This window comes from Sinohyriopsis cumingii, chromosome 8 (genome assembly GCF_028554795.1).
Source record: "Sinohyriopsis cumingii isolate HCF-2022 chromosome 8, ASM2855479v2, whole genome shotgun sequence".
NCBI lineage: Eukaryota > Metazoa > Mollusca > Bivalvia > Unionida > Unionidae > Sinohyriopsis > Sinohyriopsis cumingii.
In genome coordinates, this window is record NC_142968.1 from 108857779 (window position 1) to 108884077 (window position 26299).

At 34.1% G+C, this 26299-nt stretch overlaps 1 protein-coding gene across 1 annotated transcript in view; it reads right to left on the reverse strand.

Moving 5' to 3' along the window:
* Positions 1–26299, reverse strand: part of LOC149794352 (protein turtle homolog A-like) — a 271353-nt gene that overhangs the window by 180389 nt on the left and 64665 nt on the right. Inside the window, exon 2 of the mRNA XM_089969104.1 lies at positions 3926–3988. Within this exon, the coding sequence (XP_089825230.1) occupies positions 3926–3988 (63 nt within the window). The remainder of the gene's footprint in view (positions 1–3925; positions 3989–26299) is intronic.

Sequence of the window (26299 nt, forward strand, 5' to 3'; positions counted from 1 at the left end):
TTTGCAAAGGCTCATCTGTCTGTTTGCAGTTCATACCGGTTTGCCTTAGATCTGAGACCAAAAAATGTCTAAAATCCAGACACAAAATCGGATTCCAACCAGGGGCGAATTTTGGGTAAAAAAAAGTTGGGTCCAAAATATGAGGTTTTTCTATCTGTATTTTGTAGTGAAACTACTGGTAGATATTCCAGATTATTTGGTATCATTGTAGAGCTACATCTGTCTACCTTTCTATAATACCACCCACTTTAGTGTATCATGCATGACAATGACGCTACAGAGCTCGGCAGTAGGCTACCTCCTGCCCCATAAAGTAGTCGCTAGGGGTTAATGTGTTAACATGTGAGTTATTCTAAATGTAAAATTGCCAATGCTCATTGGAGAACTTCCAGTATGAAACTTCTTAGTTTTGGAGGTGATTAGTTCTAGCAAATTGTCAAGCTCTTCAATTTTTGAGGTAAGCATTCTTGAATGTAGTCTGCAATCCCATAATTCCTAACTGGAAATGAACAGCTGTGAAAAACACCAGAAGTGTGTTGAGTGGTTGTTACGAAGAAACAAGTATGGCTTCCTATAATCCACTGGGCTGTTTAAAATAACTATTTCTTAAACTCTCTTGAAGAGACAAACTTACCAGTAACTTTCTGTTGGTACTGTAGTTTTACACATTAAGTACTTGTGGGAGATTTATTTATTTTTCACAAACATTCCATGTTGACATAATGCATCCTACTGTTTACTAGATCAAAAAATGTAAACATTTTGACAATTCTGCAGAAAACCAACTCTGCAAATCATGTCATCTGAAATGCTTAACTGGTTGTGCAATAAATGTACCAGTGGATGGATGCACCAATTCTGAGAGATTTCTTTTTCTTAAAGTTGAATTAGAATTTGTATAATGTTTCACCAAACTTTGAAATGTCGATAATTAAAATGTCAACTGGTAACTTGGAACTCTGTAGCTGCAGACTGCATTAGACAGAGTTAAAGATTACAAGCTGAAGCACCATGGTTTACACTAGAACAGATATTTAAGAGGAATTTTCCCCCTCCACTTGAAAAAGCAGGAATTCTGAATATAAGAGGCATATAATGATTAAATAAAACTAGGGCTTGAAAATACAATGCATGATCTTTTTTATGTTCGGTTGATTTTCTGATGTGTTTTAAAAAATAACAAAATTGGCATTAATCTCACAATCATGCATCCTAGAAAAGACCTTGAAAAACTCTTTTACTCATTTTACATCTGCAATGCACCAATAATAACTGAGCATGCCTATACTCAGCCTATATTTATTTTTTCTTAATTTTTCTCCAAAGATCAGATTCTTCTTCAGCAAGTACTCATGGGTTGGGCATTCAATTCATGTGGTGTCAAGCTGATTGTAAGGAAACCATATGATCTTTTCAGATTGCAATATCAATGCCACAGATACATATTGGTTCTGACTTCACCACATCACCTTCCTAAACACTTTATTGCATGCTACCCTAGACAGGCGTTAATAGAAGGGATTTGGCTTTCAACTATTAACATCAACTTCTCTTGAATCTGCATAGCTTAAGAATCCTTTACATAGTACAATGGCTTCCTCAAGCAAAAAGTTCTTGGACTGTCATCAACTTCCAGATTTTATTATAATGAATGATGCTGAGGCAGGACAAGGGCAATTCTAGGGCTGCAACTAAGTAAGATATAGTACTGCACTAAAGACAACTGAATGGTTTTATCTGGAGAAAGCATTATCTACAAGCTGTAATGACAAAGAATTCCTCAAGTAACAGAAATTAATAGAAGGTTGAGTGTGGAATGGTCAAGAAAAAGTGCTAAATCAATGGTTTTGGGTCTAATATGTCACTAGTAATTCTTTCTTATCATGTCTGATTGCAACATCCAGTAGATTTTTGTGACATTTATTAAGGCTGCCTAGCACAATGAATACATAATGTGTCCTTCATTATTGTCAACACATTAGCCCCTAGCGATGGCTTTATGGGGCAGGAGGTGGTAGCCTACTGCCAAGCTCTGTAGTGTCATGGTCATGCAGGATACACTAAAGTGGGTGATATTATAGAAAGGTAGACAGATGTAGCTCTACAATGATACCAAATAATCTGGAATATCTAGTTGCACTACAAAATACAGATAGAAAAACCCAACTTTTACCCTTCTGCTCATGTGCGAGTCAAACAGCCAACGAAAATCGAATGTTTCTAACACCACAAGGCAGTATGTTATTGAAAGATAACCGTGGACTTGGTGTTTTCGAGTCTATTCAGAAATAGCTTTCAAAATGTGTTTCCTACTCGACTTTCAGGCAAATATGACAAAAAGCTCCAGGGGTTAATGTGTTAACAATACTGGTTGCATACTGTCACATTCTAGACTCATTAAAGATGATCACCTGTGAAATCTGCAGTATGAAAACTTTGTAAAAATGTATCTTTCTTTCATAGCTAAGCTTCCATGAAATTCAAACTCACTAAAAAATGTACAAGTTGGTATTCATTGTCTGGTACTACTATTAATTCAAGATCCATGCCCACAGATAAGGGTCATTAGACACAAACAATATGTGATCAAGTACTCATCACTTCTTGTCCATAAAATAATAACTGAATGAGTATAGACAAATTCATAAAATCTTCACAGGTTAAAAATCAGATTCTTTTTATCAAACAGTCTACACAATGAAAAATATATCTTGGTAAGTGAATTTTAGAACTACAACAGTTATCGAGATGACATGGCTTTTCTAAGACCAAAAGCCTGCTCAGTGATTTCCTTAGGTTTTATATATGGTAACACTGAATTAATTTTATTTCACAACGTCTGTAAATGGCAATTGTTAAAACTGTCTAATCATTTCTCTTTTTCAGTATTTCATAAGAAACACAGGTTTCAACCATATTATTTAATGTCCAATCTTCTTTAGATTTCATTGTGCTATGATAAAGTTCAGTAAAAAGTAATATCATAGACAGACATCATAATGGGGGCCCTGAGTGGCCGAGTAGTCTAAATCGCTCTCTGTTAAGGATCAGTGCCATCTCACCTCTGTCTGCGTGGGTTCGAGTTTTGGATTCGGCCAATGTGGGTATGTGAGAAAGCTTGCCAGTAGCTTCTCAAGGGTCAGTGGTTCTTTCTGGAGATTTCCCGGGTTCTTCCTCCACCATTAATACTGGCCGCCATGTATAGCCTATGGTGTGCTGAAAAATGGTGGTAAACCTTACAACAACAACAACAACAACATCATAATAAAATGAACATGTTGTGCAGTAAGAGTTGGTTCTACAAAGTAGACATCATTATTCCAACCTAGTCCCATCTTATGTCTTTATACTGTATTTACCTGCTTATAAGTCAGTTCAAACTGCAAACAACAAAAATCTTGACCTGCCAAGGTATAAAACACCTGCAGACCAGGGTCTTTGTTGTTCATTCTACTGATTACTCTGAACAAATTGCACAGACCATGATCTGCTGGCACATTACATGATGGCGGATCTGGGCCTGTGCAGTGTGCAGTGGAACTTGTCCTACAAGCAAGTATATACAGTATTTTATTCAACAAGAGGAATAACATACCAACATTGGATCTTATTCTTTTGAAAATGAGTGAAATCTAAAACAGATCCCAAACAATATGCTACTCTTACCAGATATACCAAGGGCTGAAAACTGGCCACAATCAAATAAGATATTGGGCCACAATCTCATTGAAAAAGATGCCCAAAAATTGTGCAAAATTCCTGAAGGCAGCACTCCTGAAAATTTTGACTTATTCCAATTCTTTTTCTCTCTGAATGATGAGTGTAGGAACCAAACAAAACTCCCTGACTGCCCTCCAATTCACTGCCTGTGGTTTGCCATACACGTAAGTTTATACAAATGGTTGAATATATATATATCACTTACCTTGAGTAAGTATGAGAGATCCAAGAATTGCAATAAATGGAATGGATAACAGGAAAAAGCTGTCTGCAAAAGAAACAGAAAAGCACATTCAAGTTGAATGCCAAAAAACAAACAGAAATACAAGAAATGGAACGCCATCTATACTCACTTAAGAGTTCAACTGAAAACTGCATATACCCAGATCTGCCACTGCACAATACACAAGTAGATCTGGGTCTGTGCAGTTTGATAGGAGTAATCAAAAGAACAAACAACACAGATCCTAATAAGCAGGCACATTATGCTATGGCAGATTAGGATCTTTGTTGTTTGCAGTTTGAGTCAACTTATAAGTGAGTATAAACGGTATCCATTTAATCAAAGTATCTGAAGTACTGCAAAACTTTGGTCTATGAAAGTGGCATGATATATGGTTGAGTGCTTTTTATTTAGCCTGGGTTATCTTAATAGTATTGCTTTTCTTCTTAAAAAAAGTTTAAAGGCATTCATCAACTCTATGAAAAAAGCATATAACCTTTAGCCTTAGACAGTACAGATCAAACCTGGTCTGATTTGCAGCTGAAGTAACTAAAAACAAACCTCAAAACATCATTAAAAAGATTTTTACCTTGCTGATTGTTCATCGCAGAGCAGCAAATGTTACTGGATATTCCATGATTCAAAAGTGGTTCAAATGTAGTTTTCTAAACATGCCTTGAATTATCATTTCTGACAAAGCAAAAACTGCTCTTGCCTTTTCAAATGTGAAATGGATAAACTTTAAAAAAATATTTTTTAACAAACCCTTGCCACACATTTCCAAGAGGGCATGATTTCAAAGCATGTGAATAACTACACTATAGGAAGATACAGAAAAAAGAAATGTTTGACAGATCACCCTTTAAAAGCAGTCTCTTGAAAAACAGATCTGTGCCGGGGGGAGGGGCAGTTTTCAATTTCATCTGAATTTAAGTAGAAAAACTATCATAATTATTGTATTGTACTTATATATTGTAATGACAGTACTTGTTAAAGTATTACATATATTAATTTTTTTTTAATTTCATAAACATTTACCTTTTCACCTGAAGTTCACAACAGTCAATTTTTACATATAATTTCCAAAAACAAAAGAAACACATATTTATCCTGTTGATAAATTGAAAAGTTAGCTTACTCAATAAATTCATTTGGAGCCAAACACAAAAGTCAAATTCACTCATTATATAATAACAAGGGTCCCAAGTGGGCCTGATATCATTCCCTTGGCTAACATTACCTAACAGTCGTTCATTTCACTAAACCGGCTTATTGAGTATAGTAAGAACACAACCAAAGTAAACTTTATACAATGTATATTTTACCTATTTTGCCAGAGTCTGATACAATTTTATTAAAGAGATTAATAATAATAATAATAATAAATAATAATAACATATGCATATGTATAGCCTGATGCCCATAATCAATGTTATCCAATATCTTTGAAGGTTACTCTTACACATAAAAATTTAAGTTGTGGTCCCTAGAGTCACATGAAATTATGTATGATACCAACAGGGGATTAAATTTATGCTGCCAGCATGGATTACTGTACTTACGATGAAACATGAACTGGGGCATTTGTTTTTATTAAAAGCAAGAAAATAAAACATAAACTGTACATAATTGCAAGTAATGCCACCGAATATATGAAATGCCATAAAATAATGCATAACACATTAATGATGAATGGTTCATATATTTTAACACAGCAATACTAGCCAGTCACACCCTTTTCACAAAATATACCAAACTGGCTTCCCCATATTTAAGAATGTCAAACTGCCTTCCCCATATTTAAGAATGTCAAATATGGCAAAGTTTTAGAAATAACTCTCTGCAAATAAATGTACAAACCTTTTTACTGTCTTTAAAAAAACATGTTCTAACTGAACAAAATCAATGAGAAAACACAATTACCAGCAAACACAATTCAGAATTGTTTTAAGAAATTCTGGATCTTAATTACAACACTGCATAGCAGCATGCAAATGTATATTTTCTCTAAATATATTTATACTTATAGTTATAAGTCATGTGATGAACAGTTGTCACTGATGAAGGCAGTGAGATATTGCTGACATTTTTTAACTTTAAGATTATTTATGCTCCAAGTAGGGAAAAATTCTGATAATCATATATTCCAATCTGATCTATGTCTGATCAAAATATGAACCCGATGGTGGTAACAAGCTCTGAAAATTACATGCATGAAAACCTTATTAATATGCATGGCTCTCACATTACTGAAACGGTCTCAGATCGTGATGATATATTCCAAGTTTACCCATTAACACATTAACCCCTGGAGGATTTTGTCGTTTTCATCTGAAACTCGCACAGGAAACACTCCAGGGGTTAATGTGTTAACAAACCCATTATTTTCATATCGAGACCACTCTTTATTCCAAATGACCACCTTATCCTACTTTTTGAAAAGGTTCATCTGTCTGTTTGCAGTTCAGATGAGTTAGATCTGAGACCAAAAAGTCTAAAATCCGGCCACAAAATCAGATTCCTACAACCTGCCAATTTTGGGTGGAAAAAAATCTGGCCAAAAGAAATGAGGTTTTTCCCTCTGTATTTTGTAGTGCAACTAGAACTTCCAGATTATTTGGTATCAGTGTAGAGCTACATCTGTCTACCTTTCTATAATACCACCCATTTTAGCGTATCATGCATGACCTTGACATTACAGAGCTTGGCAGTAGGCTACTACCTCCTGCCATGTTAACTTGTCGCCAGGGGTTGATGTGTTAAAAATCATAGCCCCCAGCATACTAACAAGCTTGGCCAGTCACTTGAAACATGATGATAACATAAACTCAGCTGATCTTATGTGAGCTAATACATGGATTAACTTGATGAACACAAGGATGTAATAGATGTACTAAGACAAAGCTCTGACCAGGCTGTATGCAGGTTTTAGTAACTTTAACATCGATAAAGCATGAAAATGTGTTTTTACAATGATTACTGAAAGAACACATAGGAAATTTTTTATATATATATATATATATATATATATATATATATATATATATATATATATATATATATATATATATATATATATATATAAGAAAATTGTATCAAGAAATCACTAATCTTCTGCTTCTGAGTTGACGAACAGTCTCTGTTGTAGCTTCTTATTGAACTTTCATAGTGGTGACCACATCAAGATATCCTGAACTCCTCAGTTTTTACACTTAATTTCACCTGTTCAGAAATATACTTCTTTCTTAGTTATATCTCTCATTGCTTTAGAAACATTAGTCATTTTGGCAATGATTGGATCACAAATAACAATGATATATTTCTTCATAGCAAGGTTTGATGCAGACAACTCCTTGTTGCAAAGATCGTGTATTATGTCACCCATTTTGAAGCACCTCACAGAAGTCCATTTCATTGTGGATCATACAATTTGTACAGACTTTTTAGGTTAATGCTTTTGTTGAATTTAGAAAAATAAACAGCTGAATGGCTGTTAGTTGCATGGCTAACAAATGTTAAGTTGTTGTTGTTGTTGTTGTTGTTGTGGGGTTTAACACCATTTCTCAGCACAAGAAAGGCTATACATGGCGGCCAGTATTAATGGTGGAGGAAGAATCAAGGAAAACCCCAGAAAGAACCACCAACCCACAAGAAGCTACTGACAAGCTTTCTCACATACCTACATTGGCAGAATCCGAGACTCGAACCAACACAGACAGAGGTGAGATGGCAGTGATCCGTAACGGACAGCGCTTTAGACCACTCAGCCACTCGGAGCCTCCAAATGTTAAGTAGCAGACTGGATGCTTATTTATGGCGGGAAGTTTATTTTCCCCATCAGAATAGCTGATATGGAGTTTTATGAGGACTTGAATGATTTTTTTATACTGAAATACTGTTGTTTTTCCATGGTACAGTACATAGATGTATGTCACAAGTGATACTATTCAGAATTTCAACAAGGATTTATGTCTCTATGAAATAGTGTTGATCAGTATACACAAATATTGTGGCTATGATGTTAATGGGAGACCTTTAAGTTTATGACATTGTGTCAATATAGGATAGCATCAAAATAGGGTAACATCAAAGTAGGATAACATCAAAATAGGGCAGCATCAAAACAGGGTAGGGTAGCATTAAAACAGGATAACATCAAAATAGGGCAGCATCAAAACAAGGTAGGGTAGCATTAAAATAGGAAAGCATCAAAACAGGGTAGCATCAAAACAGGATAGTTACAAAACAGGGTAGCAACAAAACAGGGTAGGGTAGCATCAGAACAGGGTAGCATCAAGACAGGATAGCATCAAAACAGGGTAGCATCAAAACAGGATAGTTACAAAACAGGGTAGCATCAAAACATTATAGTTACAAAACAGGGTAGCAACACAACAGGGTAGGGTAGCATCAGAACAGGGTAGCATCAAGACAGGATAGCATCAAAACAGGGTAGCATCTAAACAGGATAGTTACAAAACAGGGTAGCAACAAAACAGGATAGTTACAAAGCAGGGTAGTTACAAAACTGGGTAGCAACAAAACAGGATAGTTACAAAACAGGGTAACATTAAAACAGGGTAGCAACAAAACAGGGTAACATTAAAACAGGGTGTGGGAAGATACATCAGCAGAGGATTTTTATTTCTTCATTTAAATTGTATTTTACTTGTGGCAGTAGCAAAGATATCTCATTTGAAGAAAGGTACTATATTTGGTTAGTGATTAAAATCTTATGTAAGAAGTCGGCCTTTTGAATGATCCTAGATTCTAAATATAGTCCTCATTGACTATATACAGAAAAGTAGTGCAGGTGGGCATGGCTTAAAAAATTGAGATTGCTGGAAATCATAATGGCAAAAGAAAATTTTTAATATTTTGTATTATACCTCCACTGACAAATGATTTACTGCTGTCTAATTTGCTTTATTACAGTTACCAATATCTGGAACTGCTTGTCTGGGCTTCAGTGTTTATATGTATATCATTGTCTTTTCAACACACATTTTTAACATTAATAAAATGGTGGCAAAACTTACTAATACTTCCCTTGCTAAATCTTACTCTTTCTTTTTATTCCTGCCAATACTTTGTGATTTAACAAGTGATAGGATTGGAATCACTATAAACATCCAGTACAGACCAATATAATGTTTTTGATTACATCGTATTGATTAAATAACTAACATACAAGGGACTGTCTTGTAAATCATTTTTGTAGCTTCCTTGTCTGGAATAATCTGGCCAATGACATCTACAGAACTTGATAAACACATCCATTAATGGATACTTACATTAGGTGATAGACTTTAAGTAGGCCATACTGTTTTCTTGAAATAGTTAAATTATAGTACAATCAATTTAAATCAACTCCATAATGATTGAAAAAAATAATACAATAAAATGCGTCTTGAGTGACCAGCCAAATTCTGCCAGTAAAAATTGGTCTCTCAAGACAGGTGGTGTCTTGTTTGAAGTCACAGCATTAACACAGCTAATCTGCATATCAGAAGTGTAGTTTAAAGGTGGTCTTCCAAAAATAGTGGCCTTTCAGAAATGATCTTCCCAAAAATAGTGCAACACACCATGAATTAACAAACCCAACAAGGTGTGGACTCCAACAGGAGCACATTTGTAGTAACCAACAACACAGAATGGTATATAAAAAAAAAAGTCACTCATGCATGAAAATTCAGTCTCAGTGGCTTACCATCAGACATATCTGCATATAAAAGTTATTGATGGAAATAAGAACAAACCTAAAACAATCTAGACACTATTTAGGAGCTGAATTTAGGAAAATCCAAAAACAAGAGTGATATTCCAGCTCTGAACATTGACGGTGTATGCAACAATGACCATTTACAAACTGCAAATTTGTACAGTGACATTTTGTGAATGTGGCCTCAAATGTTAAAAGGAATCTAAAGTTGTATCAGACCAATCTCATCTAAAATTTTGTGCTGAAAGGTTATCAGGAGATGAAATTCCTGAAATAAGTTTAACTTTTGTTTTAAAATACCTGCAAAACATTGATATTACTAAATCAAATAGGATTTGATATGATAGGCCCAAGGAATTCTGGAAGCAGTAGCACCTGCTATTGCAGAGACAATTACATTCATTTTTAATCATAGTCTTAAGACTGGTAAATTTCCACAATTATGGAAAACTGCAATGGTAATTTCACTCCACAATGCAGGGGCAATAGATGATTTGAATTTTTTTTTGTGAATTTCTATCCTTCCAACTCTCAAAATTAATTTGAAAAGCATTTTCATTTATGGCTTTTCTCAATGAGCACAAACTTCTTCATGACAAACAATCTGGTTTTTGGCAAAATCATTCCTGTGAAGCAACACTAATATCAATGATTGACACATGGCTGCTGGATTTTGAGGAAAGAAACATAGTTGGGAGTGTTACGATTGATTTTCTAAAATTGTTTAATCTTGTTGATCAAGAACTTATAGAAAAATTTTAAAAAATCAACTGTGTTGTAGCACAGCTCACAAATGGTTTGCTTCAGATTTCAAAAGGTGACTTTATATGCTGATGTACCTGAAAATAATAGAATAAACTGTGGTGTGCCACAAGGATCTACCGGTATACCTGGACCACTTTTGTTTGTTATTTTCATAAATGATCTTCCTCTAAAGTACCATCAACTGACCTATATGATGATGATGCTACTTTCTCTGATGAACACAGCTGCAAATCTGAATGAGAAAATAATCTTCAAATGGAATTAAACAAGCTTAAAATATGGTGTTTGTGGAATGGCATGATTGTAAATGCTGATAAAATAAACGTTTCAATAGTAACAAAACAGAAAAAAGTAAAATGAAACACAGATGACTTGAGCCTTTCCTATAATAATGAAAAACAAAAAAGGAATTTCCAGGGACAAAATTCATGGTATTCTTGTTGACAGTAATTTACATTGGTCTGATCATTTAAGTCTGATTACAAAGAAAACAAATTACTATCTTTGTCAATTAAGAGAAAAAAAGAATACCATTCCAAAGCAGTCCAGTGTCACTTTTCACAAGAGCTACATTCAGCCTCATTTTGATAATTGTAGTATCATACTGGGAAATACTTCTGATGTTAATATTAAGAAAAATGTTCAGCTACAAAGATAAGCCATATAATAATACAAGATAGGCAACCTGGAAACATTATAGAGACAATGGATACTTTAAACATACTATCTTTTCTAAAACAACTTCACCTATGGAAAGCCAAACTAATTTATAAAAATTCCTGTCAAGTCTGCTCCAGTTTACTTAAGAAATAATGTTAAATGCTGAGAAACCAGCAGCACCCCAAACCTTACATCAATGAAAGACAAGAACTTGCCAATTCCAAAACCAAAGAAAGAATTATTTCAATACTCTGGGGCCGTTATATGGAATAATATCCAAAAAGAAATCAAAGAATCTTCTAGCATATCAGCTTTTCATCAAAGGTGTATTAAATGGATGAAATCTAAACCATAATTAATACCACAAGCCATATCCACCTTCTTCAGGTACTTTTAGTAAATAAATTTATATCAGTATGCATTATGAAAGAGCTTAATTAAGACTAGTGAAGACTGATAGTAAATTCATCTGTTTACAATTTACATCTGTAATAACTGGTCAGGTTATGTGATTTCTGTGTATATTACTAATGTATGTGAACATGTATGAGATTGGTAGCAATTGACTGCACTCTGTTCTCAAGGTAGATTAGTAACATTTTGTAACTAATTGAGTTATCATCAATAATAATAATAACAGTCATCATCATCATCATCATCATCATCATCATCATCATAGTCCTCATCATCATCATCATCAAGGGTATAGCACGAGATTGCTAAAATAAATATATAGAAGTCACTGAAGAACACTCCAAGCTGCAACCAAAATGTTCACATTGGAACTAAAAATTCAAAATGGCAAGATAAAATGTCATTGCAGTGATATAGATTTGCTTTTTGACAGCAGGACCAATGAGTCCAACAGCTTGAACAAGGGACTTCAAACAAGTCCAACAGCTTGAACAAGGGACTTCAAACAACTCCAACAGCTTGAACAAGGGACTGCCAACAAATCCAGCAGCTTGAATAAGTGACTGCTCACCTTTTATCTGACATGTTAGTAAGTGAATGCAAATTTGTACATGTATGGAAAGGAAAGTTTGGAGCACTTAGTTACTACACTGTCTTTTAATGTTTAAGTCTTTTATCTTCCTTGTTGACCATACATATAGAAATTAAATCATGGCTGATTATTTTCCTTAACATCAAAGTTTTTATTATGCTTGCTTTTGCTTGTGGTCAAAACCATAACAGATGAAAAATTGTGTCTGTGTGTGTGTGATTTGGATTTTTCACGTATCTTTAACAATTTTTCAGTCATATCGCTACAAGTAGCATGATGTCCCCAGTCATATTATCCTGACACCAGGCCGACCAGTCTTAAAACTAACTTTAATGCTGAGCACCTAGTGAGGCAGCTGTTAGTACCATTTTATAAGTCTTTGGTATGACTCAGCCAGGGTTGAAACCCACAACCTACTGCATCTGAGGTGGACATTCTAACCAATAGGCCACCAGAGACGAAAAACGGCATGTAAGATCATCATTTTCATACACTGATGTGATTAGTCCTCCACTGTATAGTCTAATATTGTATGTGTGACTTTGTTTACTTGGGATATAAGTTTTCATTTGTTTGTTTTCAGACAAATGAAAATTGTAATGAAAATATCTGGCAAGTTTCCAAACAGAAAAAGCAATATTTATTTTGTTTCAAAAAAGAATACAGAAAATATGATATACATTTTCTTTACATGGAAAGATTGTCATTTTAATACAACCAGCACAGACCCCTTCATCTCTCTCTGCATCCTACACACCAGCCCCTGGTTTTAACACAAAGAGTTCATGGTCCCACCCTTAAAATATATTCCTTGGTTGGTCCTTAACCCACTGGGGTCATTACTTGTAAACTTCTGAGATTAAGCCCAGTGGTGGTGGTGGTTCAGTGGTCCCATGATGATGAGATTGAAGGTTCAATCCCAACCATCAGACCAGCCTAGATCCATAGTCAAACCTGTCAACAGCAGTCACTCAAAGATGTTAAACTAGCCTTACACTCTACTTCTGCCACATTTCAATGAGTTTAGACATTTCAGTTTTCAAGGCTGAAAACATTACAATTACTGGTGATTCATGACAGGCAGCAATTCACGACTGGCAGTTTTAAAGTGACAACTGTAAGCTGTCTTTTTTTTTTTTCGTTACAATACTGCCTGAAATTATACAAATATCAAATATAAATAAGAAAATAATGGATTCAAACAAAACATTTTTTTGTTTCCTAATCAGTTAATATCAGCCTAAGTTATAATAAATTAAAAAATAACCATTAATGAGTGATGTCAGCAGTCCTTTAACAATTGGTATGTTAGGAATATGAACATTACAATCAAAAGATTACACCAATCAGTAAGTTGGAAAAATACAAAACAAGACAGTTAAGGTGTCCCCAAACTTGATTAAAACAGTATGATTTTGTCTCCCAACTTTTATGGAGCATGCAAAACTTATTTTTTTGTGAATAATTAAGGCTGTCTCAACTTCTAGGGTGTGCAAAGACTTATTTCAGTCAAATTTGATTTTTACAAATCTTTTAAGATGAATGCATTATGTAGAGTGATCAATACATCCAACCCACTCACCAACACCAAAACTCAAGAGCAAACTATAAGAATGAGTATTTGCCCCATAGGAAGAGTTTCTAAGTAATATTGTTGCTTTATTCTAATTCTTAAAATACCAATGGAGACATTACCCATTTGAAAGTAACTGATGACTGACTTGAGTATAATGACTGTAAGCTAGAAAAGACATGTTTACACATCAATTTTCATTTTCTTTATCGAAATAATGTCTTTCTTGGGAAATTAAATTCTTTATTCACAGTCAATATATTCAAACAACCACTTCACAATTTGGTTAGAAAACACCTGGCATACTGGAAAGCTGTTGACTCTATAAAACATGACTTTCATAGAAGAAATGCCCAAGGAGGAAATGAACATGACCATCATGATAGGACATTTTTTAAGGCTATGGTTTATCGGCTCCCAGTAATTAAATATGGAAGTGTTTCAAGATAAAAGCATATTATTTTGTGGTAGTCTTTTTAAACTCTACAATTGCAAAATATAAATCTGAAAATATTTTGTGACTAATTGAATTGAAAATAAATGCCATAAAATAATGCATATACTGGTAATAACATTATAAAGAAAAGAAAAGTTGTTATGCCGTTTAATACAACAATACCATTTTAAAGTTTTTAAATGCTTTGTTTTGATTTTTTGGCAATGAGAGCAAGGTATCTTACTGTTATTGGTGTGCATCAAAACCTTGTTTTAATGAGCAAAGCCTGATTTCAGATACAAGTTTTATTTTAATCAAAATCCCCAATGCAGGAATCCATATTATTTACTGGGTGGGCTAGGCAAGTAAGGATTCTAATGTCCTTTACCTAATAAGGTGGACTTTACTATGAAGTTTTCTAATGTCCTTGTATCCTGCTTAGAAACAAAATATAGACTGATCTGGTATGCTATGTGGTTAGAGCATCTGTGGGAGGTCACAGGTTTGAACCCCAGCCGAGTCATAACAAAGACTATAAAAATGGTACTAGCAGCTACCTCGCATAGTGCTCAGCACTTAACATGTTAGCATTAGGAATGGCCAGCCTGGTGTCAGAATAATATGACTGGGTGGGACATGATGAAACATGTTTGCGGAATGATATCTCAGTGCTAGACATCATTATAAACTGCCACACTGCAGATATTGTAGCAATATGACTTATGACCTATCGCCATGTTAAAAAATCTTAAAGGTTTATTATTTTGCTCAGTTACTGGCCTTGTTTAAATGAAATTTATGCTTCATGTATTTTAAAATTATTTTTAAAAATCTGATTTGATTTTTTTTCTTCCTGCAAGCAACCACTAACCTTTGAATATCAACGGTCCAGATCATAGGTTACTTCACTGGTTTAATAGGCATGTACAGGATGCATTAAATTAAGTTTGGTCACATTCTATTTCAATAGTTTTGGAGAAGTTTAAATATTTGTATATGTTTAGTTGTAGCAGTCAATATTTATATGGCAGAATCTCCATTTGCATACATTTAAATAGACTTCATGCCTGGATGCTTTCTGTCAAATATGGCCATATATTCTGAAGAGCAGTCTTTTCAGGGGCCATTTTTATGTTATTCTATTTTTAGTAATGGTGGCCATATTTGATAATGGATCTTTATCATTTTTAAAATTGAAAGCCATCAAGGCCAGGATGTTTTCCAGCAAATCTGAAATTTTGTTCAGTAGTTTGTGAGATGTTTTTTAAAGTTTTGATTTCATTTTAAGTAACAGCAGCAGTATTTGATAGAGGTTCAATAGAATCTGAATTTTTTTTTAAGAAACCCATGAGCTGAATGCTTTTAAATTTGGTCAAATTTAGCTGAGTGGTTTTGGAAGAGAAGCTGTGTTGTGAGTCAGTATCAGTCTAAGCCAAGATGCTTTTCAAAAATTTTGTCAAATTTTGTTGAGTGGTTTTTCAGAACTCGTTCAATGGTTTCCTATTATCTGACAGCAGATTTGAATCATTTGAAAAATCTAAAAACTTGTGCCAGGATGCATTCATTAAAAAAGGTCATGAAATCATGTTCTGTAAAACAGTTTTTAAGAAATCATCTTCTTAAAAAAATTAATTGCAGTTGCATTTGATGGCAAATCTGCATCACTTCAACAATTATTAAATGGGTTCATACCAAAACAGTTTGCAACAAAATTTAATCAGATTCTGTTCAGTGTGTTTTATTTAGAAAATGTTGCAAATAAAATTGTCAAACATTTTATTCTTGCTGTAATTTTTGTGGAAAAAAAAATTGTTCAGTGTCATCAGACTTAGGCCATTTAATAATTCCATTTATTTGGTGGTATATAGGTACTTGAGCGACACTTGGTCATTTAGTAATTCAGTTTATTAGGTGGTATATAGGTACTTGATTGACAGTTGGTCATTTAACTATTCAATCCAAAGCATGGTTCTTCTTCCGTCTGAGAAGGATTTTTCTGATCATCGCAGCTATTTCACAATTTTAGAATTAGAATTCATCATCTGTCAAGATCTACAATCAATATTACTTCATAAGTGTCTGGAAATTACACCATGGTCATACAAACTTGTTGTTATAGTCCAATAATAAATAATCAAGCCCAGGGAAACTGTGATGTCATTTCATAGGTAAAAAATTTAAAGATCTTTTGCAGAAACTGGTAAATTGTCTGAAATAAATGAAATTGTTAGAAGTGACTGACTGAAAGTCAAACAGTCAAAATGATGATTCCATGCTGCACCAGGTGGGCCCATGCCCATAGAAAAGGGCACACAACATAAAAAAGTTCCAGGAATAATGTAGGTATACCATCTATCTGAAGCTTCGTGGTCACCATCTGTCAACCTTCCAAATCATACCTGGAAACTAGAAAATGACATCAACAATATCTGATGAAAAGTATACATCATCTACCATCATTTACACTAGAAACATTCTGCAATTTCAATTCACAGCATAGTCCCTATTCAGTTGTGAGGCTGTTGGTTGCTATATTATGTCACCATCTTGACAAGTGCCTAATATGGCTTACAGCCATTTCAAGTATCCAGTCTAAAATGTGACCTATGCTATCAACCTAAGCTAATGGTATGGGTCCAGTCTAAAATGTGACCTATGCTATCAACCTAGGCTAATGGTATGGGTCCAGTCTAAAAAATTTACCTATGCTATCAACTTAAGCTAATGGTATGGATCCAGTCTAAAATGTGACCTATGCTATCAACCTAAGCTAATGATATGGGTCCAGTCTAAAATGTGACCTATGCTATCAACCTAAGCTAATGATATGGGTCCAGTCTAAAATGTGACCTATGCTATCAACCTAGCTAATGGTATGGGTCCAGTCTAAAATGCTGATAAGGAGATAAATACTGAAAATGTGTGACTGGAAGTACAATTAATGTCAGTCCAGACAAGCTAAATACAGTACTATGTATTTTTTTTTTTTAAACCATCATATAGAAGAAAACAGAGGTTATGGTTCTTTTATTCATTAAATTCATGGCTAGGCAACATAAAGAGAGATGGTTTAGAGCACATCAAATAGTGAATTTTAATGACTGGCCTGAATTGAAGCTGATGATGACTGCTGACATATAGGTCTTGGTACACTATTAAAGTTTTAACATTAACTATTGCCTTAACCAAAATCTTAACTTTTTTTCTCCTAACATAACTAATTCCCCATTCGTTTCTGCCCTCATTGTCAAAAGTGACCAGTTTATTAGAGCTTGGCAACCTACATTTTGAAATAATGGACACTAGAATTTCAAGAAGATTGGCCTACACAAATTTTTAATGTCTGTGTCATGAGAGAAGTGATTCTAAATTAAGCCTTCATTTATTTAACTGTCAGACAGACTGGAAGGAAAAAGATTAACTTCAATCTTTGTATTGAATATGTCAGAATTGAAATTGTCCAGGATCAGTTATTTGAAAATCTATAAGTCAATCTGACCACAATTTGGTGCCTAATTATACAAATCGGTAAATATATTTAATCCTGATTGGTTACGCTAAATAAGGAACATGTTTCCCACATGAAATTTCTTGGTTTTAATATGCCCCTTTTAAAAAATTTAGTCAGTCTATGTTTTCCCGCAAGAGGAAAAACTATAGGAGACTCGAAGATTGAATTTAGAAGAAATTCTCTCGTAAAAACATTCATCTGAGGAACCGTATGTCTGGAAAGTCAACAGACACAATTCTAGCAGTAGAAGCTAGCAAAGCTTGAAAGCACAAGGTATTTGCATCAATCTCATGTAATTCATTGTTACCAATATAATGATTTTCTTGAATTTATTTGCTTATATCTGCATAAATTTATTTGTTTAAATCCATAGATCAATTTTCTTGATATGAGTATAACTGTGTTCAGATTCATCTATCTGAATTTGTACAATGATCTTCTTTATTTATATAAGTTTGACAAATTGTTTGAATTTGTCATCTTGATTGTTATAGGAAAAATTTCATGCATTACTTTAGTTGATATGAGTTAAGAGATTTCACGTATGATAAAGACTTGACTGAATATTGACTGAAATTAACATCGTTAAGATATGAAGTGAGATTTCATGTATGCTAAAGACTTGAATGTGTGTATTCAATGAAAATAACATAGTTAAGCCACGTAATGAATTTCATTCATTCATTAGTGTAATTGAGACAAGACGAAACTGTTATTTCTTGTGTGATGTTAATGTGAGCCAGTGATGAAATGGCCATTAGGAAGTACATTAATCTTATGAAACTAAGTTTGTTTATGGTCTGCCATATTTGGCTTGACCAGATATCCTTTGGTATCTGTTTGAATTACGACAGGACCATATCTGACATAACGAGAGTGGAGTAATGATCTATTCCCAGTAAGATATCTGACAGAAGATTTAGGTTGCTTCTTTGTTTATTTTGAAAGGGGAAATAGCTCCACTGACATTTCCACGTGCCTATTTATCCAAGTATCTACATATCTGCATCCTTACATATCCAACTACCCACACAAAGTTGAGGGACGAAAGAGGCGAGACAAAAGTGAGTTTGGAGAAGTGAAAAAGTGAAGGGATTAAGAAAAACAACCACAGTGAGGTTGGAGTGAACCGAAAATAAGCAGGTTATTAAGCTGTACAAGGCAATGACTTTGATTGTTCACTCTATTCTATGATGAACCAATTCTATCATTTAAACAGATCAGCTATTGAGATAAGTATATTTGTGTTTGAAAATTGGTGAATGATTTATTTCAAAAGAGAAGTGTATTTCCTAATGTAACATACTATCACAGTTGTTTATGTAATTGATTAAATTGTTGTATTTCATGTACGGGGGCTCATGTTATTCTGTTCAATATATCTGTTCAGATCTCTATTTATTCCATCTATAAGTTTCACACTTTATATTAATATTTACTCAATATGGGCAACAAAACCAAGGGAGATCACCCTCCTGATAACGATAACCAAATAAAGTGGACACCATGTAAGAAGGTACAATCTGCCAATCAACCCCACCAACACTGCCATCCAGCACCCACTTGGCCCAACATAAAATTCTGGAACAGCTTGTCCCTTGGGATGAATGCAATGCTGGAAACACTTGCAGCATAGCTGCCTTTACTCACACTGTAAGTGACTATTCAGGATTTTGAGACTGATGTGGGGATTATTGGCATAAAGTGGGATTTTCAATTTTTATCAGGAGCCATTTCAACAAGAACATTATCTATGAACAGAAAGACAATGGAGCATGTTTTGAACAAACACAAGTCATAAATAACTTTTAATGAATAAATATATACAACTTGCAGTTGTTTATGTTCATTATCTGCACAGCAACACCAATCGTGTTATGACAATAAAACATATACATTATAACTGTATGTAACAGCAGGGACATAAATTCCACTGAATACCAACAACTATACCAACAACTGCATACAACAGCAGTGACATTACCATCAAATACCAACAACTGCATTTATCAGCATCAACAACTGTATTTAACAGCAGAGACATTACCACTTAATATCAACAACTACATTTAACAGCTAAATATTACCAACAAATACTATCAACTGCATTTAACAGCTAAATATTACCAACAAATACTATCAACTGCATTTAACAGTAGAGACATTACCACTGACTACCAACAACTACATGTCTGCCAACCTACAAGTGCAGTTGGCAAAAAACTTTTAATAACAAGACTGGATAATCAGTTAAAATTCCTCACTTCTCAACTGCAAAAAGTCACTTAACACATTAACCCCTCAGGTGATGAGTTTAAGCGACAGGAGGTAGTAGTCTACTGACAAGCTCTGTAGTGTCAAGGTCATGTATGATACACTAAAGTGAATGGTATTATAGAAAGGTAGACAGATCTAGGTCTACAATGATACCAAATAATCTGGAATTTCTAGTTGCACTACCATGCGCAAACCATACAGCCAATGAAAAACGATGTTTCTAACACAACTAGGCAGTATGTTATTGGGAGATCATCTGGAAGTTGGTGTTTTTGGATGTATTCAGAAATAGCTTTCAAATGTTTCCTACCTGAATTTCAGACAAAAATGACAAAAACCTCCTGGGGTTAATGTATTAATAAGTGGTTAATTTAGAAGTTTAGCTAACAAATCACATTATGCTTTCTTAATTGTAATGACTATTTACAGTTTTATATATACTTACTGCAAATCAACTGAGCACGATATTCACACGCTGAATGATTTGTAAGAAGATTTAATTCAATGGAATTCATACAAATGCACATCCTTAAAAAGCAGTATGTGAGCCCTGTTAGCTAGGTAACGCATAAGGCACTTTCCACGAATTTCTTGGAATGATATAGCCAATAATGTGTTACAAGTGTCACTATAATAAATAAAAACAAACAAAAATTATTATACTTCACAACTGACAGTGATTTGAGAAGAAAAATTATTAGGAACAAAAACTCAGTACAATATAATTGTTCAAGGATTATGGATGCCCCCATCACAAAGAAGGAAATGACCTTGATGCTCAATTTAACCAAGGTGTGAGTAATCGAAGGACAAGGGTAACACTACAGACCCCTACAATTGTCATGGTGGAGGATAAAAAAAGTTCCAATGAGGTTAAAAGATGAAGATAAAATGAGACCTTTAATTGTCTTCTATGAACATACAGTATTTGAGTAAATTATTACACATCCTGGCACAATGGAATCTCAATCATCACTCAGACTGTTTGGGGTTTCAAAAAGAAGTAATTGTGTTATACAATTTGGTGTTCTGCCTTCTCTTCCTGGTTAGCCAGATGTACCAAAGCAGGACACAGAACTGTGGTATCAAGGACAGGAATTAACTAACATAACTACTGTAAAATTATTCAGGAGGCTGATGAAATAATCTAAATATATTTTTTTAATTCAACCTTTTTAAATATATATGTGGATTAAATCTTTTGTAAGGCAAAAATTCATCTGGTTTGGCATTGGAGACTGAATTGTTGACATGATTTGGTAGAATATTTACATCAGTGAATGTTGATACCTATGCCACCATTCAAGGAATCATTATTAGCTCCATCTGTTGAGTGTTTCTATGAACTAAATTGTTGTGCAAATGAACATAGAAAACCTTGTCACATTTGGTAAATTCTGCTGAATGATTTTTTTAAATGTTGTTTTAAAGGTTTTCTTCAGTTAACAATGGTGGTCATATCTGATAGTGGATTGGCATCATTTACAAGAACTGAAATCCCTTCATGTCAGGATGTTCTCTCCCATGTTTGTTTGAATTCTGTTCTGCAGTGTCTGAGAAATTATTTAATGGATTTTCTATTTATAAGTAAAAGTGTCCATATTTGTTGCCAGATCAAATCATTTGCACAAACTTAAAAGGCCTTCATGCCAAGATCCTATCTACCAAGTTTAGTTGAAATAAGAATGGTTCAAATCATCTGCACAAACTTAAAAGGCCTTCACGCCAAGATCCTATCTACCAAGTTTAGTTGAATGGTGGTTTTTGAGAAGAAGTAGAAAATAACAATCGTTGAAAGATGCATAGACAAGGAATAACAGATGACATATGACAGATGCATAGACAAAGAATGATAGATGACATATGACAGATGCATAGACAAGGAATGACAGATGACATACAACAGATGCATAGACAAGGAATGACAGATGACATATGACAGATGGATAGACAAGGAACAACAGATGGCATATGACAGATGGATAGACAAGAAACGACAGATGGCATATGACAGATGCATAGACAATGAATGACAGATGGCATATGACAGATCCATAGACAAGGGATGACAGATGACATATGATAGATGCATAGACAAGGAATGACAGATGAAATATGACAGATGCAGGGCCATAAATGATGACAAGGTGAGCTAAAAAGAAGGATTGAAACCTTTAATCTGCTTCATTATATATAGTGTATTTTTGCTTTCATAAATACAAGGATGATGACACTTTACTAAAAACTGTGTATCAGACAAAACTCAACATTGAAATAAGATAGTATATTAAGGTACAGGAATATCAGCATATGCAGCAAGTTTTTCTCCAGTGAATTGAATAGTGGCACAAACACTCCCTGGCAGATCAAGCAAGACTGGATGATGTCATTAACACAAATTTAAACTATCAATTCCAGTGAAAGAAGATAAACTGTTACAATATATCTCCATGGAGTATTTATATCCAAGCATCTCTGACATAGTCCAATTCCAATTGGCACAAACAGCTGACTTTTATTATATAATTGAAAAGATCCAAGGTCTAGCCAATTTCAAATTTATCTTGGAGCTATAAACGACACTATGAGTCCTCTCACTATTCATCATTTGCTTTTCTTGTGTCAAAATCTTGCTTATCTGGACTGTCTTCCTATTAGTGTCCATTGATTCACTGAGCCCCAACTTTGTAGGAAGCAAAAGAGTTAACCTTTCAGTCATAAAATACAAAACAAAGTGACAGAAGATTTTCTTACTTGATTATAGGTCTCTGATGATAAATTGTAAGCAAGCTGCAGTAAAATTTCATTTTAAAACCAGTAAATTTGAAGAAGAAAAACATCAGATCCAAGAGAAATTTCAAGTTATATCATCTTCTGATTGAGGTATTTTTTATGCATTCAAAATCCAACTCAGCATATCACAAAAACCATTAACTCCTTCTACATAATTAGCATATTCATTTTTATATTTATACTTGGCATTCATTCTTATTCATGATGATGTAATTGTCAAGTACTTGATATCCATACTAATTCATGATGATGTAATTGTCATACACTTGGCATTCATATTAATTCATAATGATGTAATTGTCACATACTTGACATTCATACTAAATTCATAATGATGTAATTGTCATATACTCATACACTTGCCACTCATACTAATTCAGACTGATGTAATTGTCATATACTTGGCATTCATACAAATTCTGATTACATAATGATGTAATTGTCATATTCTTGGCATTCATACTAATTCATAATGATGTAATTGTCATATACTTGGCATTCATACTAATACATAATGATGTAACTGTCATACACCTGGCATTCATACTAATTCTGATTACATAATGATGTAATTGTCATATTCTTGGCATTCATACTAATTCATAATGATATAATTGTCATATACTTGGCATTCATACTAATTCATAATGATATAATTGTCATATACTCATACACTTGCCACTCATACTAATTCAGACTGATGCAATTGTCATAAACTTGGCATTCATACTAATACATAATGATGTAATTGTCATATACTTGGCTTTCATACTAATCCATAATGGTGTTACTGTCATACACTTGGCATTCACAATAATTCCTAATGATGTAATTGTCATATACCTAGTATTCATACTAATTCATAATGATGTAATTGTCACACACTTGGCATTCATAATAATTCATAATGACATAATTATCATATATTTGGCATTCAAAATAAGTCATAATTATGTAATTGTTGTATACTTGGCATTCACATTAATTCGTAATGACAATTTAATTGTCATACACTTTGGCATCCATGCTAATTTATAATGATGTAGAATAATTGTATGCTTGGCATTCATAGTAATTCATAATGATGTAATTGACATACACTTGGCATTCATACTAATCCATAATGGTGTTAGTGTCATACACTTGGCATTCATATTAATTCATAATGATGTAACTCACATACATGGCATTCATACTAATTCAGACTGATGTAATTGTCATAAACTTAGCATTCATCCTAATTCATAATGATGTAATTGTCATAAACGTCCGCCTTGGATGTGGGAGGTCGTGGGTTCAATCCCCGGCCAAGTCATACCAAAGATTTACAAAAATGGTACTATCAGTTGCCTCGCTTGGCGTTCAGCATTAAGAGGTTAGTGTTATAACTGGTTGGCCTGGTGTCAGGATAATGTGACTGGGTGGGACATATTGGTACATGTCTGCGGCATGATGCCCCAGTGCTAGACATCACTATAAACTGCCACACTGCAGACATCATAGTGATATGACTGAAAAATTGTTAAAGCTATGTTAAAAATCAAAATCACATCACATCACGCCATACACTTGGCATTCATACTAATTCATAATGCTGTAATTGTCACATACTTGGCATTCATACTAATTCATAATGATGTAATTGTCAAATGTAAGATATATAATTGTGCATGATGGTGTTTGCTAATGAGAAGACAGGTGTACAGTTAATTAGATCTTACTGGCAATCACTGTTGACACTAATAAGTAAGCTCTTAAGTGGAGCAGTGGCAGGGTCAACTGGACATACATGTAGATGATGCCAAGATATACAGCATTACTTGTAGCAGACAAGTGAGTGGAGGATTCATGGTACTAATTCAGTTCCCACAGTATACCTATGCAAACATCATGATATAAAAAATTCAATAACTTACAATTTCTGAGTGCTCATGATTAAACCTATATTTATCAGTATAGATGAAACCTGTATGTCAGCTTCTGTGTAGAGAAAAGAATACGATTTGAGGCATTTTCTGGACCTGCATATGTTTAAATCATATGCTTTAGATTCTGCAAAAAAGAGTCAGGTGCTTTTTGTAATAATGATTGTTCCAAACTCAAGACTGTTAAAGGACTGAAATTCCATCAATAAATAAAACGACTAGGATAAGCTCTGAAAAGATTCTTTTTCAAAAAACAAAACTTACATTAGCCAATTCTGGCCAGCCAAACCCATATATACTCTATTTTCACCCATTTCCAGGCTGGCTCCCATTTTTTCATACAATTAGTAAGGAGTGGCAGCTGAGTCAACCATATATGTAGTTGATTTACCTTTGGTGTAGCAAACAGGTGGGAGAGAGGTGGCAGGGTCAATTGGACATACATATGGGTCATGACAAGATGGATTATTTATAGAAGACAGGTGGGTGGAGTGGTGACAGGGTCAACTAAATATAGATATGACAAAGTCATACAATGAATTCATTATCTTCCTTGGTATTAATTTTTTATATTTCACCAAAAACATTTTAAAAAATTGTGAGTAGTTTGATTCTTGGATAAGGGAAGGGGTCCTATTGTTTGCCAAAGGATAAAAATATTCAGTCTTAAAATCATCATATGAAATCCACAAAAATGTACATTTTGGAAATATGAGATTTTAACTCCTCTTTATCAAAGATTTTCACATGGCAATTTTTGTTCAAAGAAAATTTTGTAAAAACTAGTAATCTGCCATAACACAACATGCTGCCATGATTTTTCTTTCAATTATTCTCTCTTCCAAACATTCAACACCTTACATGAAAGCTTGTGCTAATGTAAAGTCTTAATTTTTACCTAAATTGCTTTCTAATCAGGTGATGCTATTCTATCAACTGGCCAGGTAGATCCCACTTGAACCTGCAGAGTTGAGTGTAATTTACATCTGATAGGTGTAGTACAGTGGCAGAATATAACAACAGCATATGTCAGTTAACTACACATAACTACGCCCTACACCATAACTACACCCTACACCAGCACAGATGTGACATGGTCAGCCCACTTTGTGTCTACTTTCTCTTAACATATTAAAGAAAATTAACAATGAAAATAATCACAAAGTAAATTACTTTCACATGGTTGATGAAAGCTGAAATTCAGAAACTATTCCAGCATAAAAAGCAAAGCCAAGTAAGTTAGAAATGCTAGGACTTTCACTCAGAGATGTTGATGCCTACCATTTAAACAGAGATGTTGATGCCTACCATTTAAACAGAGATGTTGATGCCTACCATTTAAACAGAGATGCTGATGCCTACCATTTAAACAGGGATGCTGATGCCTACTATTTAAACAGAGATGCTGATGCCTACCATTTAAACAGAGATGCTGATGCCTACCATTTAAACAGAGATGTTGATGCCTACCATTTAAACAGAGATGTTGATGCCTACCATTTAAACAGAGATGTTGATGCCTACCATTTAAACAGAGATGTTGATGCCTACCATTTAAACAGAGATGTTGATGCCTACCATTTAAACAGAGATGTTGATGCCTACCATTTAAACAGAGATGTTGATCCCCACTGGCTGTAGAGTATGTAATAGGCATATCCAATAAACTATCTTTCACATAACCACAT